The following is a 21,843-nucleotide window of genomic DNA, read 5'->3' as shown; positions in this document are numbered from 1 at the left end:
AACGTCGGTGGCGAGATCGTGAGCTGATCACTGAACGCACTCGGTCACTGAGGTGGCTATTAAAACACCTTAAAACGCTTTTTTTTCTCACCTTTAAAAACACAAAGTTTAAATGCTCTACGAATGTACACCATTTCTTCACACACCCTTGTTTCAATGTCTAATCGTGAAAAGTATTTCATGTCTTGTTGATTGATTGAGTGATTTAACTTCTTTTACTTCGCTTTTGTGCCATTTTTAGCTAATCGCGAAGATAAGCATGATTGATGATATGATGGAATTGATGAAGGAACACTCGCATCACAAGGAACACCCGTTGCCCAGGCCGGGATTCTAATCCGGGACACCTGGCATTGTAGCGCGTTGTGCTAACCAGTGCTCTGCGGAGGCCGGTCCCATTTCTTGTTTTATATAATAACAACTCGAAATCAGCGAAAACAAATATCTATGCTACGGATAGATATTATAATGTGCAATTGCTCATTAATGTCGTCTTGGCCTGGTGAATGGGGCTAGACCTAAGTGCGAAACGGAAATATGCGTCTCCGCCACCAGAACATTCCCGTCCTTGACAAGTGGCAACAAAGGACACGCGAAGGCAGCGCCGACCCCTGGTAGGCATAAGACATAGCACGTGCTGTCTCCAATGGTTGGAAACACTCACGTGAAGCCCGGAAAGTCGGCTAGCAGAAGGAAATCTACGGTTTGGCGCGAACTGTGCCAGGTTAAACCTTCTGCAGTATAATTCTGTGATTGGGCCCTCCGTATCCTTTTATACGCGTATTTGACTGTATCGTTGTAGAAAAAAAAAAGTCAGATTATTTTCATAACAACTCCAGCTGACCGCGCGAGTCCAGTTACTGAGCCTACCAACAGTCCAGAGCGCGAGCAACAGGGATAGCGATAGGTGCTGGGTAGAGATGACGCCAGCGGCTCGTTTGTTGATTAGCTGCTCCGGGACTTATGACTCGCTCCAAAGCTGCCAATGCAAAACAGCCAGAGATGTTACGAAAGTAATCTCACTCTAACTGTCCCGTGTGCTGGCGAGTTGCCAGCACTTCTGACAGGGATAGGAATTGTTTCAAACTGTTCTGAAGGGAAGAACCGTTGTAGACCACTACGCACACGCTCATTTAAAAAAATCCGGCATCCGTTTGTTTTGGTTTGATTTAATTTATTTTACTTCGCGTTTTGTGCCTCTTGGCTAAATTGCGAAGATGGGGATGAGTGATGAAATGATCAAATTGATGAGTGGACATTCACAAACAACCAAGCCCAAGCGGGATTCGAACCCGGGAACCTTGGCGTCGCAGCGCGATGTGCTAACCACTCGGCCACAGGATCCGACATCCGTGACGGAGTAGTAAGCGTAATGCTACACGGAAGTTCCCAGGTTCAAACTCAGATCAAAGCATGGACGTACCATTGCGTTTATTCCTCATCATCATCGTCGGACTTAACCCAAGAGGTAGAAATCGACATAAAATAACTGAAATAAAAATATAAATATTCCACTCCTTTTCCCCCGTTATTTTCAAAACAAAACATTAAAACATTCTCAGGTATACATTTAAAAATTAATAAATATAACACGCCTACAAAGAAGTTTAGTTCAGTGTTGCGCGTAAAAGTTAAATCAATACCTCTTCTGAATAAGAATGTATCGTGCAGGCCATACCGCATAATTGAGGAAAGTTGTGTTGTGACCATCTCGCACTGTTTCCGCTTTTTTAGAAACCTTATTTAAAATATTTAAGCCGGTCAGACCTGATAGCCTCCGACCTTAGATTTGACATCTTCCGAAACGCTCGCACTTGTCCGGATCCACGCAACTCAAGGACAGTCGGCGACAACCGTGCGTGACGTACTTCTTTGTGGCGTGCTTCGACCGACACTTCAGAAAGACGTAGATTTCTGACTGCTTTCTAAAGAGGCTGAAACGTCTCCTCGTGAGTATTAATTTATCAGCCGTGGCGCGCCAGACTTTGGTGTGGATGACTGTAAACGATTTGGTTGCGTGTTCAAAGAAAAGCGTGTTCTGATATTGAAATTTTTGTTCCGCGATCCAAACGAAGAAGGTTCTCATTATATATTCATCGTTATCTATTTACTTTCGTTTTATTTTTACAATGAAATTTGTTTATTTTTTTCCCACAAGGTGGTCATTTTGATCTTTGGCGGGCCATCGCCCACTCTGGCCCGTTCTTGGTGCCGCCCTTCTTATCAGTTTTCTTGAACTTTGCCCTTAGTGACCTTGGAAGCTACAAGTAGAGCATACCAGTCATAATAGTGTTGTTCCATTCTGTTCTGTTTGTGTGCATGCGTGTGTGTATGTGTGTAGCGTAAAACTTCGTCTGCAGCAGCATCTACATTCTATGTGCATATACCACATCCATAGGTAAAATCCACCACATTAGACGTAAGACAGGAGAATATCAGCATCACCAGTGACGTGCACTGAGGAGTAGCTAGTCTAGCAGAGATAGATCAATCAATCTCACATCTCGAATTAATGTATATTCAAATCACAATATTTATTATCTTGTTAAAGCCACAGTTCATATGCAACACCTTCTTTTCCACGCGCTTCTCCTCCATCGGTGTTCTCCGCGGGCAAAGCTGGCTGGATACCCTAGCTCGCTCTTCTTCCGCCTGACCAGTTTCCAGGTAGAAACGGCCGGCCCAAGGAAAAGGAAGATTTCTACCTCTACCTCCCTTGCCTCCTCGCACCCCGCTGCAATGATTGAAAGCCCAGGCTTTCAGGTCCCCCAGTCTATCTCCTATAGGACAGATAGGGGATTGGTTTCTCATAGATTTTTTGTAAATCCTCTAAAGAACTCAGGGTAAAAATTGCTGCAGTACTTATGTTCTCTGTACTTACACAACCTTTTACACGTTGTACAATATGTACGTATGTATAATATGGGATGTAGTTTTTTTATTTATGAAATGGGAACGTGTTATGTGCAGACAATAATGTTATGCTTTCTTTCTTTTTTCTTTTTCAAATATGGAATATATAGCCTAATGATTAAATTACAAATATGTGCTCAGGTTCTCTCTCACTCTCGTTTTAGTAGTTTTATTTAAATATACTACTCTTGGCCTCTAACAGTCATAAATACGGATGTATTTATTTGGGCAAGAGAACGCGCGTTCATATTGTTGTTGGTTTGGTTTATTTTACTTCGCTTTTTTGTCACATTTGGTTATCGCCAGGATTCGAACCCGTGATGAGTGCGCATTCTTGTCCTATGTGTTGCAGTGAATAATGAAATAATTTGGAATGAAAAATGTATCTCAGAACTCTAAAAGTCAAATGAATATCATTGAAGAAACTACAAAAAAGTGTGTTGTGTTTTGTTACTTGTTTTGTTTCTGTGCACAAAGTGTACTTAAAACACCAAATCAACCAACCGTGGGGGAGTGGTTATCACAGCGCGCTACGACACCAGAAGTTCCGGGTTCGAACCCTGACCTCGGCATGGGTGTTCTTTGTGTTTGTTCCTTCATTAATTTTATCGCATCATCTTCGCAATTAACCAAATGTGACAAAAAAGCGACGCTAAGGAACAAAAATGAAATCAAAACATTGATTGATTGCTCAATTTGGTTTATTTTACTTCGCTTTTCCGCCACTTTTGGTACGATAAAATTGATGAAGGGACACACACAAAGAATACCCACGGCCAGCCGAGATTCGAACCCAGGAGTCAAATGTAATCGTTTTTTTTATTTTCGAATGTGGGTGGGGGTTACGTGTACTTCTTTTAGTACTCATTCATCATTTTGCAATCTTTTCCTGTTATTGACATCCTTCTTTTTTTTAGGAATACTGGGCCATAAAGGGGGGGAGGGTGTGACCCACACCAACCCCCAACTCCCTTGAGCACGCCACTGACTGCTACCCCAAGTGTCGACGTCACCGCACGTCACTGAGCATCACCATGCCATACAGGATGTATAACAACCTCGTTGTACAGTCTGCTCCATAAGTCACTAGCCCTAGGTAATAAAAGAGGGCCAGCCGTACTTGCTTTGCCGCCCCCCCCCCCCACAACGGAATAAAGAAGCCTTGAAAATCGAGTTTCATAACTTTACCATGTACATTGACCCACACATACATAAAATAATCTAAACAAAGAATCACAATAGGGACGTTAGAACTGGAGGGAAGGGGGGACAAGGTGCCTCCCACACATATCAAGCAGGGACATTGTTCCCCAGTGGTGGTATAGAAGTTTGAGAAGCAAGAACTGGGATGCATAAAGATGGCACGAGTCTGGTCATGGGCAGTTAAGTGGGGGCGCAGGGGGTTATATCATCTTCCTGAGACATAGATAATAACAACCACCACCATAAATTGCCAATGAACGATGGACCCTTCCCCATTTAACATACAGGGTGAGTCCTAAGTCTCCATACAAATGGTGAAAACGGTGACTAATGTTTTATTTTATTTTTACAAATGGGATTATATTATGCTACAGTTAAAGGATATGTACCACATGTCTCCCTTCCATGTCCAAACACAATGCTAGGCGCTCTAACCAATTTTGGCGAACACATGACACACATTTCTCCTGTGACTTGATTGCAAGCTTGTGTGATTCTCCTTTTAAGGTGGTCAACATTACGGATTTTCTTCTGGTACACAATCGATTTCAGGTGTCCCCAAAGGTAAAAATCCATGGGAGTAAGATCTGGCGACCTGGGTGGCCACTCCACCGGACCACGTCGACCGATCCAATACCCAGGAAACTGCTGGTTCAACCATTGGCGCACTTCAATGTCGTAATGCGCTGGTGCCCCGCCGTGCTGGAAGAATGCAGGGAAGTCCCCACTTTAGTCCAGGATTGACATGAAGATGTCATTTTTCAACATGTCGAGATAATTCATCACGTTGAGGTTTCCCTCAATGAAAAAAGGACCAACAATCCTGTTACCCCAAATCCCGCACCACACCATGAGTTTCCCCACCCCTTGAATTTTGCAGTGCGACATCCAATGTGAATTGCTATCAGTCCAGTACCTGACATTTTGCCTGTTCACTTCACCAGTGACATAAAAATTAGCCTCATCTGAAAAAAGAATACAACTAATAAAACCAGGAACATTCTCGTTCATTTTCAGTGCCCTTTCACAGAACTCTGCTCTACGGTCAGGATCGTCCTCTGCAAGATATTGCAAGAGCTGCAGCTTGTATGGGTGCCACTTGTTCACTTGCAAAATGTGCATGACACTGCTTTGGCTGATTCCAATTTCAGCTTTGTCAGACTCCTGGTCATCACTGTCAGCACCTCCATTACCCTCCTTTCATCTGTTGCTGTCTTTGGTCTTCCAGGCCTGCTTTCGTCGGCGACGGAACCTGTCCTTCTGAATTTCTTGATAAGTTTGACCACGGTGTCATTCATGGGTTATTTGCATTCTGTGAGTTGCATTGAATGTACATGCTACATGACGGGTGGTACCACTCCCAGCCAACAGAATGATGTCAATCCATTCTTCCTTCATTAGTGGCATCTCTTTTTCATTGGTTCACCTGCCTGAAAAATAAAAATAAACATTAGTCACCATTTTCACCATTTGTATGGAGACTTATGACTCACCCTGTATATATGTGATGGATTTCTCACTCAGAGGTGTCTAAAACAATGTATCTTAAGTGAACATAGCAGTGAACTAGTTAACAGAAAAAATCAACTCATCTGCTTGTGATATGATCAAGGCCACTGAAAAAGGTTTTCAACATAATTTTCTTCTGCTTCCTCTTCTAACTACTAACACACACATGTTTTTCATAAACAAGGCATTATAGGCTGATCTATGCTGAACAAAATGAAATATCATTTATGACTGACTCTATCATCATTGGTTTGCAAGATGAAAAAAAAAAAAAAAAAAAACAGTGGTATACAATTTTACATTTCATGATAGAGAATAGTATATATATACTATATATACTATAGTATATATAGGATATATTTTGTAGGGGTTCTATTTATTAGTATATCCTGGTAATCTTTCTACTATCTAGTATGAAATTTAAAATTGTATACCACTGTTTTTATAGGTCTACACTCATCGCAAGTGGATGATAAATCTCTACAAGCTGAATTTAATTTTATAATTGTGCAAAAAAATTTCTTCTATATGTACAATTATATAAAGAAAACTACAAAATATGCTCTAACCAACACCCTAACCCATCGTAAATAAAATTTTATGGTTAAACCAAATGTACTTCAGTGAACCAAAAAATACATTATGCAAAAATCCACATCAATTGTTGGCTCAGAATTTTTACTTAGAAATTCAAACTTGAACTCATTTATATGACATTATTTTAAAGTAAGAGTCTCTTATGGTGTTGTGTTTTATAGTTTGTTAAAATATGGGCAGTACATGAAGTCTCATCACCACTGTTATCTGGTCTCCCTTTTATATTTCTGCCAGAGCTGCTACTTAGTCTCCCCCAAGGATTGATCTGATTTGAATGATGATGGTGGATATTGTCAAAATTTTCGTCTTTCATCTGAGATCAAGACAAGTTTATAGTTATAACTACAGCATTACTAGAGTAGATAATACAAAACACAATAAAAGTGAGGAAGGAACGATTACCTCATACTTTAGCAGCTGCTCAGCAACCATTAGCTTGCAATTGTGCATTGTGAGAATGGAAATGTTAAAGGCATCTGATCTTATTTCCATATTAAATTTGCTGGTCATGGTGGGTGTGGGGAAAATCCTAAGTCCAGTTAAGGAACTTTTCAATGACTGATGCTGGGAATGGTACGTTTTAAAATTACCATTGTACATTGACAAGAATAGCAAATCTATACATACCACTATATGCAGAGGAGCAACCACAATTTTTTGTCTGGGGGGGGCAAGTACCAGGATAAACGTACCAACAACAACAATAATGATCATAATAATAATAACAACAATAATAATGGCATCATTATTATTATTATTATTATTATTATTATTATTATTATTATTATTACTAGTGGTGGTGGTAGTAGTAGTAGTAGAAGTAGTAGTAGTATGAAAAACGTTGTTATCCTCATTATTTACGCAAATAGGGGGTAGATGTCGGTACTAAAGCATTTGTTTGGAACAAACTAATTCACCGTCAATTTCACATTAGCTAATAATGGAAAACAAGGACACAAACTGTATTTTTGAATGGCAGAAAATGAATGATAAATGCATTCCGAACATAATTCTTTTTGAACATATAACATGTATAACTTTCATTTTACAACATATGTTTTACACATATGCAACATGGAGAGACATAAAATAAGAATATACATATGCAACATGCTAACATTAATTGTGTACGTATTCAAAGTTTATTCAATACATATATACAACACACATTATTTAAATACATCAGATTACAGAAAACAACTACTGTATGAACATTTTTAGATCCAAATTTTTGCAATTGAAAACAATATTGATTTAATAAGGCACAACTTTTTTCATATAGATCGCTCGGCATCCATGGCCGACTCCTGCCATCCCCTAGCTGAGCCTGACGATAACGAGATAAGCAGGGCTTGCGAGCGAAGCGAGCAAGAAAATTTTGCGAAATGTATTTTAATATACATAAGATTTGAAATGAAGGGGGAATTGCTCCTCTGTGTAGCCCCTGCAGGTGCCCTTGGCCGTCAATGTTTGCCTCTCCCTATTTACCCCTAATAGGGCACCAAGGCATTCTCTCCTTCACAACTTTTTTTTCATTTAGATCATTTAGCACCTATGGCCGACTCGCACCGCCACTGAACTACAGCTGTGAACTTGATGAAACTGAGAAAAGCAGGTTTTGCAAGCGAAGCGTGCAAGAAATTTTTATGAAATGTACTTTTATTTGCATAAAATTTGAAATGGAAGGGGACAATTCTCGTCTGTGCCCCCCTGCAGGTGCCCTTGGACGTAGGGTTACCAGATCGCTATGAGGGAAATGTAGGACATTATGTTCCAAAATGTAGGACATTGAGTCAAAATGTAGGACACAAAACATTCACAATATTTAATACATATTTCTATAGAACATGTTAGAGAGTAATTTAAAATTGACACTTTTCAGTAAAAAAAAGATTTCTTAATGAATTCTTTAATTCAAAATTTCCAAACTTGTAATTATACTAAACAATGCACCTGTTTTAACGGTACTTCTCAGAGGAGCCAATATTTCCCAAAATTTCAGTCAAAATATATTTATGAGAGACTGAACAGTCAAACTCTTTGATATTATATGGACCAGTACCAAACTTCTTACAGACTGTATGAAAGAAGAAAAATCTCTCGTGAGTCCGTTGTGCTGATGGTAATGAAAGTAGTCTCTCAACCTTTGCATTATGACCAGTAATGGCAAACAAATATTCAGCAATTACCATAGAAATGGTTCCAGAAGTTTCATCTTGGGTAGTTTTTAGTTGAATAACAGGGTGTCTACCAAAATAACAAATCCAAAATTCTTGAGTTTTCAGGATTTTTTGTTATATTTATTTTTCGTTTTTGTTTATCTAAGTAGGGGTTGAATAAATAAAGGTTAAGTTGGAAATTAGCAATTAAGAAAATAACATTAATAAGAAAATCCTACCAAAAGGCTGGTTAAAATGTAAACTGCAGCGTATAAAACAAGAGATTTAGACCTATTTTATCTATTAATGCATGCTGGACTGCATTTTGCAGACTAGCGAGGCTCTGGCGTTTGGACTCACAGCCAGTATAATCTTATGTGGGGCTCGTGTTCTCGTCCCTATATGTTTGTGATTGTCTCTTCATCCATCTTATCTTATGGCCATTTATCCTCATCTTCACGACTAGCCAAAGGGGCAGAAAAGTTAAGTAAAATAAACTAAATTCACTGATCAGTCATTGGGATAGCAAAAATTCTTGACCACAAGTATAATTTCTTGACTTTTTATTGACTTCTTGACCTACTTTCTTTATTTCTTCTTGATTTTCACGACTTTCTTGACTATTAGACACTCTAAATAACTTCATTCTCTAAACCCCTGCTTTACAATCAAGATAATGAATAAGAATGGAAAAAAACCTTGTTTCATCAGTATAAACCCCAAGGCAAGAAATTACCCTCAGGTATTGGACGATCGCATCATCAGAATGTGGCCCCAAAACTTTTGTTCATTAATTGCTTCCGTTTTTCCATTTGTCCTCTAGCAGGACAATATTTTATTTTATTTTTCAGCAATGACTGAATCAAAATAAATGCCACTATTGAGTTTGAGAGTGCAGTCCATAGACATGTAACTTGTATGATTTATCTTTGTTAAACTGAAACACGTATTTCCCTAATTTTATTATGTGACGCTCAAAATGTAGGACATTTATGACATTTTTCAAATTCCTCCCGGACGCCGGACACAAGGCTAAAATGTAGGACATGTCCGGGAAAATCCGGACGTCTGGTAACTCTACTTGGACGTCAATGTTTGCCCCCCTAGAATTGACTTCCGTCGAAGGTTGGGGGACAATGCCCCCCCTTTGTGGTTGCGCCACTGACTATATGTCCTAATGAAGCAGAAGATGGGCACATGACTTGGAAATGACAGACCAGTAAAGTGAATAGTCATCCCTCCTGAGAGCTTCCCTTACAGCAGTCCCCTAGGGAATATGATCAAGTTGTGACCTTTGTCGTAACCTTGAGTCTCTTGCTTGGAGGAAAATTCATTCACAGAGGTTTTGGAATGGGTAGTATAATCACAATGATACCTGTCACTCTTGCTGTGTTTTCAATTTTGGACAGCAGAGAGCAAACAAAAGGTTTTATTTGTTGTTTGTTTGTTCACTCTCCCATTGCTTCCCCACTTTACTGATTCAGTGTTGCAGTATTATTCAAGACTTTCTGAATAAATATTTTGGAGTTATTTTTAAAAATATATTTCAGGGTCATTCCCCCTTCGGGAACCCCTGTAATGATGTCCCTGCATTTGGGAATGTGCTGTGTCCAAAACAGGCTAACTCTGGTAGCATATCAGAACCATAGAAAATATGTAGAATCTCCCACCAGTAAATCAGTTTTTGAATACTCTATACATCTTAATATCACACATTGTTTTCATACAAGTATGTTTGTACCAGTGGCGGCTGGCAGCTAGTATGATGGGTAGTGCCAACGTGATCAAGAAATCGAAAATTTTTTGCTAGCATATGTCATAGAAATCTAATGAAAGAGGTAATTTTAATGGAACTTTGTTTACTAAAATTGCAGACAAAAATTCAGAGTTCCTAAGATTGGTTTATTTTACTTTGCATTTGTACTGCTTTTGGCTAATCGCGAAGATAAGGATGAGTGAACACTCACAAAGAACACCGATGCCCAGGCCGAGATTCGAACCTGCAATCCCTGGCGTTGAAGCATGCTGTGCGGAGGTCGCCCAGAGTTTCTAAGCAATAAATGCGACTATTAAAATTTCAACGCCTGTCACCTTTACCATTTTTATGATATTTTTAAATATAATTGATGTTTAAATCTGGCGTGGGACAGCCAAGTTGTTTAACTTTTAATTTAATATCGTATAGTTCCTTGGAAAACGGTGTATGTAATAGTGCTCTAATCTGACTCATCTTTAATAACTACCCTTCCTTTCACACACCATCGGACACTTTCACTTCACTAAACAGAAAAACACTGGACAATTAGAGACTCCGAGTCGATGGGTATTCTCGCCTTGCTTTGTTTATAATTTGCAACCCCAGCACGGCAGACGGTACATCAACGATCGGTGTTACTAACAACTGAAATATGATTATCTGCTAAATGAACTGTAGATCTACAATTTTTAGAATTCAATGCAAGAAATTGAATTATATCTCCAAGTAAAATTCTTATACTCATAGATTTTCCATGTGCTTTTTTAAGAATATTAAAGTAAAAAATCCCCTGGTGATGCGAATTCCCTTTGATATTTAGGCAATTCTTTTGTACTTACAGTAAATGTCTTCAATGTTGTCAACGTCAGTTGCAACACATGAGTGTGTGCGTGAGAGCAAGAGATATATCTTTTCTTAAGGAAGAAATCGATAACATAAAAGTCTGGATGGCTCTTTAGACGCATCTATCTAAATGGTTACATAAATTTGGGGAAGATATTACGTTCGTTCTTGCCAAGTATGCAGGAAAGTATCTTTCTCGCAAATTACTTCTCCAACGAGTATTACAAATAGGTCAGGATTAGTCACTTCTCTGTGAAGTTTGCAAGTATGTCAACACAATGCAAAAGCTCTCGCGTCGTGCCACGACTCGACCTGGCTCGGTTGATTGTCTCATGGCTGCCACTGGGCTACCACCCCACCCCTTCGCTCGTTGACTGCGGAGACTTTTTCATGCCTCCGCACATGGCTCTGCGCGCAGGCCAGACTATGCTGGCCCAGAGCAAGTGAGAGAACAGCTGGGAATGCGGCGAAGGAATTGAGGCGGCCGTAAGCTGGAACGCTTACGAGATTCGAATCTCCTCGTTCGTAAATGTATTAATTTAACTATATTTTGGCAAAGCAAGTGCAATTTCTTTTTCTGAGGGTAGAGCCATGGCACGGCGGCTCTCCCCTTAGAGCCGCCGCTGGTTTGTACAATACTTCGAGATAATTATAATTAATTGGACTGACATGTTCTACTTTACAGGCAGAACAATCACTGTAATACGGTCAATGAAATTAAATAAATCACATGATGAATCTATAACACAGAAAGAATAAAATTATCACAGATGTAGTGTCATTGCATCAAAGTCAAAGTATATAAAAAATAATAATTCTTTGTTTGACATCAAAATGTACATTTTCATGCATGAAATTGAAATAAAACATTTATTTTTTTATTTTTCATGTAGATGCTGTGAATCATGGCTACTGGTGATGAAGATTCACCTCATATAATCACTGATAACAATACCAGTGACATGTTAAATGAATCTTTGGGCACAACTGGAAGCACACTTGTAAGTTCACATAAACCTTAGAATCTTCTAAATAAAATATTTGAATTTTTATTTCACCAATTTCTCAATTTCAATTCAGCATTCAAAGTAGTTACACTGGTCATGATTGCTACCAGTACAGTGGTGTGTACTGGGTTCTAAATCTGGGCTATCTCACTATATCATAGGGCCTCCCGATGGTGCAGTGGTAGCGTCATTGCCTTGTAATCAAGGGGTCCCGGGTTCGATACCCGGTGGAGGCACATAGTGGTTCGGATCCCACTTTAAACTGTAGGTGCAGTCCCGATTAGCCTTACTGTGCATAAAGTGGACTTAAAACACCAATTCAATCATTCAATTCAATCACTATATCATAAAGTTTGAATCGATAAAAATTTGCTGGTGGGGAGGGAGGGTCTTTTTTGTTCATTTTTTGGTATTTGAAGTGACGTGATATTGTGAAATATTTATGTAGGTCTAGAAGTGAGAATAAAATATATAATAAACTTCTTACCTTGTATACTTTTTGGAGTGTCTTCACGATTTGAAGCTTGGTGCTTCCACATTGGCATGTGCTGTCTAACGTCGTCACCTTGAAACAAAGGGGTCGCAGGTTCAATACTTTGTTGCGGCACATAGTGGTTTGGATCCCACTTTAAACTATAAGTCCAGTCCTCTATCTGTGCACAAAGTGGACATAAATAAAATATTCAACGTTGAAACTTATCCTCAAAGTAAATTGCTTGTTAATTGTGTTTTTCATTTAGTTCACTACACAACACAAATATATTCACAAAAATATAATTCATGCACTCACTCCCCCACTACACAGCAACCTGCCTTGAAACAAAAAGTTCCGCACACCAAAGAAATGAACCCAACCAGTGGCGTAGCGCAGTTCTCTGGGGCCCCAATGCAAGTAAAATATTGGGGGGCCCCTTAGTGACAAAAAAAATATGATGCAAGAGTGGGACGGGTGTACAATAGTTAGCTAGCCCCCCTCTCCCCGTCACTTGTACAATAAATTAAGTTTTACCCCAAATACTCTGCCTTCTCATTTTTTGTTATTGACTTATATATCAGTGTAGTACCTTCTTCAAAGTAAATCACGATGGTCTGAATCTCTGAAAAATAACTAGAAGAAGAATCTGGAAATATTTTCTCTTACTTCAACGGAGCTGCAGAGCCAAGAATCTCTTTTGGAGGAGGGAGGGGCTTCACACTGCCCAATATTTTATTCGTGATCCCTTGTATTTTTTGCTTGAAACATTTGTAATAAGGTTACATATAATACACAGATATTAAAAGAAATAATGTTTTGAGGGAACTGATAAAGGATAGGAAACACTCCTCTTTTGGACTTTAAGGTGAATGCTCCTTCAAACCCAAAAGCCATCCCAAGATTCAACGTAAGAGTCGCTCACATTAGTCTTCTAATAGTGAGTAATATACTCAATCAAACATATCACTTCAGTTATGGGTGTTGAACTGGACCTTTATTTATACTCGCGGTGGTGACTTAACATCACAAGGTCAATTGCAATCTGCTAGGAAGTAATAGCAGTGGACTCCAGTCTTGAGAGAGATATAATAAAGCGACGATGGGACTCTATTCACTAAAAAAATTGTTACTCAATGAAATGCCGATTGGAAGGACTGGATCTCCCAAAACGTTATTGCCACACGGTCACGGTGTTTAATTTTGGTGTTAGTGGACCTCATTATTAATATTAATAATTTTAGCACTGCCATTTCTTTTCGATAGACCATTGATAATATATTTCTTAAAGACTTTTTCATGAAACAAGAACCGTTTTATTAATAGATCAGCAATGTTCGAATTTGCGTAAACATCCTGCTCCACCTACTACATCGTCTTCAAGTTGATCCATACAAGAATCCTTCTTTCTATCCTCAAACTCGAACAAGGAAATTTGCAGCTAGGAATTTTCACTTCAAACACTGCAGATCACAAAGTCGTAACACATTGTAAAAGAAGAACTAGTTCGACAGAAATGTCCACAATATTTCAGTATGTAATAAAAATGAACTTCACAAAATTACACAAAATAATGGTCACATTTAACTCATAAGCTGTTTACCCTGCATTGCAAAGGAGGGAATAATAGCCCTCAGAGAAAGGTAATTGCCCCTGGACTCCACCTCCAACTGAGTTTTGGGGCCCCTTTGAAAAAACGTAACAGGTGTAGAAAATATGGGGAATTCATTTCAGCTATTATTTCAATATGAAAAGGCTTGGGCCCCCTTCAAAATATTTAGTGTGATGTTACATTTTAAATATCACATGTAAAACTAATATTAGTGGTAACAAGTCATGAATTACCAAGTGTGATATTTATTGCGACATCAAATTTGGTTGAGAAACTGAATCAACTGGTTGATCAACTGAATCTCTCTACTGGATTCATAACTGTAGACAATTGACACACTACACTACTTTTACTACAAACTGCGATGCTATAAAGGTATGAGATGAGGGATATTTTCCTGTCGATTTCTATCTCTGGAGCAAGTAATTTAATTCTGCATTTTGGAGGGGAACCGTGTGACAAGTTACCCGGGCCCCTTTGGCTGAGACAATACGCAACTGTTTATTATTGCAGATGTAGTCATATCATGTTACTAGGAACCAGATTTCTGTTTCGTAATTTTTTTTTTTTTGACACTATCTATGGAATTTCTGTGATTATATAAAATTTCAGACCATTGCGGGGCCCCTACACCTTGGGGGCCCCATGCATTGTGGGGGTTGCGGGGGCAGCCACTACGCCACTGAACCCAACACATTTTCACTCGAACTACAGAACAGAGTGCCTGCTGCTGACCTTTGTCAGTTTGGTTATTTTCAGGAATGGTCACAAATATAAACCATAATTGGGCAGCCAACAAACTCCCCAACTTTCCCTCACCCCCACATCTACTCTGGTTGTTTGAACATGTTAGAGGCCTCTCCCTCTTGTTTTAATCTTTTTCAAGTGATGTTCTTGGCCCAGAGGGAGAATTTCCCTAACATCAATCAGCAACCCTTTCCCCCTTTCCTGGCTCCAAAATTCCCTGTTTCTGGGAAGATTCCATGCTTGGAACAAGAGTTTCGCAACACTGATGACATTCATGCTAGAAGACTGCCATGCTAAACTCACGGGACTCCTTGCGTGCTTTGCTGTGTTTCATGATTTTCAAAGTGCGCAAGATTACCAACTCAGAAAAAAATAAGTGTGCTGACTCGTAAGAAATAAGTGTGCCAACTTATAAAAAATAAGTGTGCTGACTCGTAAGAAATAAGTGTGCCAACTCATAAAAAATAAGTGTGCTGACTCGTAAGAAATAAGTGTGCCAACTCCTGAAACACCATCATCTTATTGAAATGAACAATTTTATGCACATTTTCAGATCGATTTATTTTTCTCTTCTGAGCCTGGGCTTTGCAGATAGCCTAGAATATCTGATTGCTATGTATTAACCCATAACACAGAAGATGTAATAACTAATACTAATATTACAATACATTACTACTAACATTAAAATAATATACCTATTAGCAGAAATAACATTTATATATTACTGACAGGAAAAATTTCAAGGTACTCTCAGACTCAACACGATAACTATTATGGGTTGAAAGCAAGAACATTTTACAATCAATACATAAAACTGAACAGCCTGCCATGCACCTTGTTGTTGCTTAATGCATGGTCAGTGCATTGAGTCTCACTGCTGCTTTTTAGCAATCTGCCACCATTACTAAATGTTGTTCCCCAATTTTCCTCCCGATACTGGGTCAATACTGAAATTTTATAGCATTCGATCCACTTTTAGGGTCTGAAAAAGTTTAAGGTTACACCTTCCCCAGTAAATTTGGTGAAGAAGTTCAACTTTCAATAGTGCCAAAATATTAAAATCATAATACCTGTAATTTTTATTAGTCAGATTAGAATTAAGAAAATGTTCTAGACATTGTAAATAAAATAAATATTGGTGTTTTGCACCAAATACTACATAAAGAAAAATCACCATACAAACATATTCTGCTTAACCCTTAGTTGACACAATTAAAAAAAAAAATACACTTAAGACACACCTGGGTCCCTGTGACCCAGCTTTTTTTTTTATGTACATAAAAATTTGGAAATACACAATATTTGTTCATGCTGTCTTGAAATGTGTTTATTGGTAGTTGAAACAACAGTATGTTCATATAATAAAAAAATATATTCACACTGTAACAAATAGATATTTTTTGATAAATATATTTACATCATGACAATATATGCATATAATAGAAATGAGTGCACATGAAGAACTATCTGCGTCATTCTCTCCAATCTTCATATATGAGATTCCATAATGTGCCAGTAATTAAATACTAATTATATTACATATAATTATAAAACATAGAAATAAGACAAATAACACAACTACAGTTTGACCAAAGCCACGGCGAGAACGCTGGTATAGTACCTTTCTCTAGGTGACTTTTTTTCACTTTCCAAAACAATTTAGGCAATGTATACTGGTTTTTTCCATAAAAAAATTAGATTTGTCAGTCTTACTGCCATATTCAGCTTCTTCTACATCTTCTTATACCTTGGCATATTCACTTATATTACCATCGACCTCCCCTGTATCTTATTCATGTTCACTAACCTCATATTCATTATCAGCACCACTGATATCCAACAATATCTGTTAGGGAATCATTCAAGATTGCAAAGATGCAGTTTTCGTTCACAATCCTCGATTTAGCTTCGTCGATGTAAAAATCACGTTAACACAAAAAGTAACACTAATGGCACACCTAGGTCCTGGGGACCCAATGTTAGTTGCCTTTGGCATATTTAGTACCCTCACAACGTTAACCACTTCATTGGCTTGAAGAGAACAAAGGGCTACGAGACTACTGAGCCAGTCACATCATTGCTGCCAATCGCTTCATAATGAAAGGCAAAATAAATTTCTGTCGGGTCCATAGGACCCAGGTGTGTCGACTACGGGTTAAATAAGTCATGGAAAACTTATAAATGCAGAATTGTGATGTAATTCACATAGGTGTGAATGAAGGCAAACTTTAAGTTTACAGTGCAGGTTTAAAAGAGGACAATTGTGACTAAAGAGATGAATTGAATTATCACCTCCAGCACCTTCTTACAATCTATTATAATATTTCACAGTTCTGATACGAGGGATGTTCATTAAAGATTTCCCCTGAACCAGTTCCCATGGACGGAGATAAACGAAAATTGGTACAGACATTAGTCCTTCTCTACATAGGAACCACCAATGGCCACACACTTTTCCCATCGCTTTATGTACCCGTGGAGACCTTTTTTGTAGAAGTATGCAGGTTGCTCCAGAAGTCATGACTTGACGTCAGAAATCAATGTTTCATCGTCGTGGAAGTGCCTCCCCTTCAGAAATGACTTCATGGTTGGGAAGGGTGGAAGTCTGATGGTGCGAGGTCTAGAGAGTGCGGGGGATGAGGAAGGATTTCATATCCGCAGGACCGTGCTTCTGTCTGGGCAACATTCGAGTTGTGAACTGGAGCGTTGTCTTGCAGGATGTGGATGCCTTTGGTCAGCATGCCACGCCTCTTGGTTTTGATGGCCTTCCACAATTTCTGCAGCAGTGAAGCATAGTACGTCCCGGTATTTGTGGTACCCTTCGCCAGGAAATCCATCTTAACTAATCCATGCTGGTCCCAAAAAACCATGAGCATCACTTTGCCCGCTGAGGGTTGGACATGGGCCTTCTTTGGTGGTGGTGAGTCAGCATGCTTCCATTCCTTTGACTGGGGCTTGCTCTCTGGGTCATAGTGATGGACCCACATTTCACCCTGGGTGATTAGTCTGTCAAAAAATTCCTCCTGATTTTTGTGGCACGTGGTCAAATTAGCCTGGGAGCATGCGACTCGTTCCTGCATTTGGAAAGCTGTGAGTAGCCGAGGAACCAATCGGGCAGACACCTTCCGCATGTGCAAATGGTCATCGATGATTTTTTCCACAGACCACACACTGATCTTGACATCTTCAGCTAGTTGGCGAACGGTTATGCGGTGATCCTCCAAGATGGCAGCTTTCACTTGCCCAATGGTGTCTTCGTCAATGGTTGACTGGGGTTGCCCGGGAATGGGGTTGTTTCTACTGAAGTCCGACCACACTTGAACTGACGATGCCAGTGCTTCACTACGTCATACGATGGGGCATCCTCTCCATATGTCACTTTCATCTCATTAAACGTTTCCTTTGGTGTGCGGCCTCTCAAGTAAAGAAACTTGATGACTGCTTGGTATTCCACTGGATCCATCACTACACCTTGTCTCAATTCAGTACTTGTAAGAGAAAAACTAAGAGGAGTTCAGAATTGCAAATTACCTCATGACCTATGCACATATGTATCATTACACATATACAATTTCAGTATTCTACATTCACTAGAACTGGGTCAGGGGAAATCTTTAATAAACGTCCCTCGTATTTCTATGATCAATAATCAAATTGTACATGAATTTCTGGTTGCCAATCAGTTTCTAATGCTGTCTCACATGCAGTCTTGAAATTATAGTGTCAATTGCTTATCTTTTCTTAGGATACTCCAGTGCAGCTTCAATCAATAAGGCCATGCCAAGCAGGACTTACACTGACATGGAAAAATGTTAATGTGTGGGTGAAAAGGAAGAAACCACCTTCTAAGTTTTGGAGTTTCAGGAAATTTGAACATCACCAAGTCCTAAAAAATGGCAAGTGTAGTATGAATGTTATTGTGCTGCTTTTTAAGTAATCATGGCAGTGGCGGCTCGTGGTCTGACTTTATGGGTATGCACCTCAGACTCATGTCCAGAAGAAGTGTTATTTAACCCCTCTCAAATACTCGCACCTGTTTTTGCATACATTATGATGCTAAATGTATTGCAACCCAAGTTATGACCACCTTTTACTGAAAATGAGGCTAAGGGAGAGTTTTATTTCATGAAAAATATTAATATATATAAATTGGAAATACTTCGGTGAATTTTCCGTCAATCAAAAGAAGAGCGATATTATTGGGTATAGATAATTCAACATTCGATAACATGACAAAATCACTATAAACATAGAAATACAGATCTGTAGGTATTAATTAAACATATACCAACAATAAATGTGTTCTTGAACAGTTTTAAAGTATTTTTAAAATAAGGCTATTATTTTTCATCATTAAGACCGTAAATATATAACATGGTTATGATTTATATTGGAGGAAGGTGGAAAGTAGGGGGCGCCAAATTCCACCTCATCCAAGTGAAAATTTTATTTTGAGCCACTCCTGCAAACAAGGTAGCAGATCCAACGACCACATGCACAAAATCAGTTGTAATCTATCTAGCAGTTGTTTACTTCTAATGACCGACAGAAGCAAGCGAAATCAAGATAATAATAAATATTAAGGAAAATAACAGTACTCACTCAATCCACTCCACACTGCCCTCTTCGTAGTTCAAACTTTTCCTTTCTCTTCCACTGTATCCATATTATTACTGAAGTTGCTACATGCTTTGTAGCTAACTTCCCTCCAAAAATTCAACAACTTTAAATATTATGTCTCTGCTTTCGCTATGTACAGTTTTTCCTTTCATTATGAAAGCAAACACTTTCCACTGGAACAGGAAGGAGCTTTTGACAGTGCAACAATTTTGCAATGCACGAGCACACACAGCTGACTGATCCACGGTTCCCCTGCACGGGTTGATATGATAATTCGACTACAGCGTCACAAGGGCAGTTTATCTTGACCAAGCTGCACTAAGCAAAGACAATGCAAGACATTGTTTAAAGAACACATTTCGCTTTCAGTTACCCCCCCCCCCCATTCCATCTTCCCTTCTTTCTTTCCTTTTCATGCTTGGAACAGTGTGGGCGAAGATACCATAGAAATTCCCTTTTCCAAAAAAAAATCCCTCGATTTACGACGATATGTGGGTTGCCTCTACTCCGCTACACGATCTCAAATGGAATGGGATTACAACACTGCTGTATCGTGAACACAATGCTAGCAGTGTGCTGCGTGAAGCCCATAATCCCGCGATCTAGAAGAGTGAATCTCTTCTCTTTTTTTGCATGCTGCAAACAGCGGCAAACGAGCACAGGTCGACTTGTGTTCCAAGCAAACGTATCTCAGCGGCAGGCACTGGTAATGTGAAGCCGACGGGGCGATTGGGCTTTGGAACGTTTGATGTTTTGAAGGAGATAGTGTCCAGTGAATAAGTATATAAAAAAAATTATTGCATTGCAGATTTATTTGGGTGTGCACGTGCGAATGTGCGAATAGGCAGAAGCTGCTACTGAATCATGGCATTAAAATAAATAATTACCTTTAACTTTGCATATAAAATATATAAGTTTACAAATGTGTGACATATGTATATATGGTGTGATTTGATACAATGTTTTAATATTTTTTGCTTTCAGTTTGTGGATTGGCTAAATCTGGACATCTTCTTGCTGTCATGGGGGCAAGGTAGTTATTTTGTTGAAACTTGTTTATATATTGTTAAACTATTACTTCAAGTACACAATTAACATTATAAATTGAAAATATACTACGAGAAACAGAACTACTGTTCTTGTCAGTTGTTTTGGTTACTGTTTTGTTAAATCTGATAAACAGTTTAAATGTATATTTTATGTACAAAATTATGTACATTTTTATTGATTTATTTATCCTTATCAAGGAACACTTATACAATGCTTTATGTAAATTTCAAATTGTAGCTCAGGGTGTGCTAATTTGATATTACTCATTATTTGGCTGTGATAGCCCAGCTGTAAAATCAAGAATAAGATAAACACAAAAATGTGAATATATACTAAAAGATACATACGAGGTGTGGCTAGAAAAAAACCGGATTGATGTTGCTGTCGACAAACGGCAAGTGCGTCAAGGTCAAGCGGTGCATGAGTGTATAACGTGATATCCTGCCTATCGACTGTGTGATTGCCCAGGGTACGCGGCGCTCAGTTCCGCTGTAGCTTGTCGACGAAGTGAACCGTACATCTGTGCTTCGTCGGGAACTTTGTTAAGTGTGAAAGTGGAACAGTGTATCAATGTGAAGTTTCTTATGAAACTAGGAAAATCCGCCACAGAAACTCATCGTTTGTTGAAGGAAGTTTAGGGAGAAGAATGTTTATCACGCAAGCAAGTGTTTGAGTGGTTTCAAAGGTTTAAAGAGGGACGAGAAGTGATCGCGGACGATTCTCGTCCTGGACGGCCTTGAAGGTCAAAATTTGAATTAAACATTGCAAATGACGGTGAATTGATCCGAATTCGGTACCCGAAGGTCAAACTGTCAACCAACATTATTACATTACGGTGCTGACGACCCTTCGTGAGCGAGTAAGAAGTCGACGACCTGATTTGTAGAAATGCAAGTCATGGATTATTCATCAGGACAATGCTCTTGCCCACACGCCATTGTCAGTCAAGGCTTTTTTTGGCCAAGCATGTGATCCCAGTGTTAGAACATCCACGTTATTCGCCAGATCTAGCTCCGTGCCACTTTCTTTTCCCCAAAGGTCAAATCAGCACTGAAAGGAACCAGATTTACGACCGTAGAATCTATGAAAACAAAAGCGACGGAGGTCATGAACATGGTTTCAGAGATTGATTTCCAGCACTGCTTCCAGCAATGGAAGGTTCGTATGGAGCAGTGTAACGATAGTGCAGGGAAGTACTTTGAATGGGATATTGTTCCTATTGTACAAAATAACCCATCAAAGATTTTGTAGCATCAGTCCGGTTTTTTTCTAGCCACACCTCGTATGTCCCTATGCTATTTTCCCACATAGACACCTCACACATCTTTCTTCCTATTTTTGTAACTTTATGTTGC

General features: G+C 39.0%; 1 protein-coding gene across 2 annotated transcripts in view; it reads left to right on the top strand.

Moving 5' to 3' along the window:
• Positions 1 to 2,297: 2,297 nt before the first annotated feature.
• Positions 2,298 to 21,843, top strand: part of LOC145987074 (protein white-like) — a 60,665-nt gene continuing 41,119 nt past the window's right edge. For both annotated transcript variants that reach the window (XM_083121532.1, XM_083121534.1), the window contains exons 1-4: positions 2,298 to 2,398; positions 11,874 to 11,981; positions 18,564 to 18,714; positions 20,423 to 20,471. In XM_083121532.1, coding sequence (XP_082977658.1) covers positions 11,886 to 11,981; positions 18,564 to 18,714; positions 20,423 to 20,471 — 296 coding nt within the window. In that variant the 5' untranslated portion in view covers positions 2,298 to 2,398; positions 11,874 to 11,885. The remainder of the gene's footprint in view (positions 2,399 to 11,873; positions 11,982 to 18,563; positions 18,715 to 20,422; positions 20,472 to 21,843) is intronic.

This window comes from Lepisma saccharinum, chromosome 4, assembly GCF_977018435.1.
Source record: "Lepisma saccharinum chromosome 4, izLepSacc3.1, whole genome shotgun sequence".
Classification (NCBI taxonomy): Eukaryota; Metazoa; Arthropoda; class Insecta; order Zygentoma; family Lepismatidae; genus Lepisma; species Lepisma saccharinum.
This window is presented reverse-complemented; position numbering and strand designations above follow the sequence as displayed.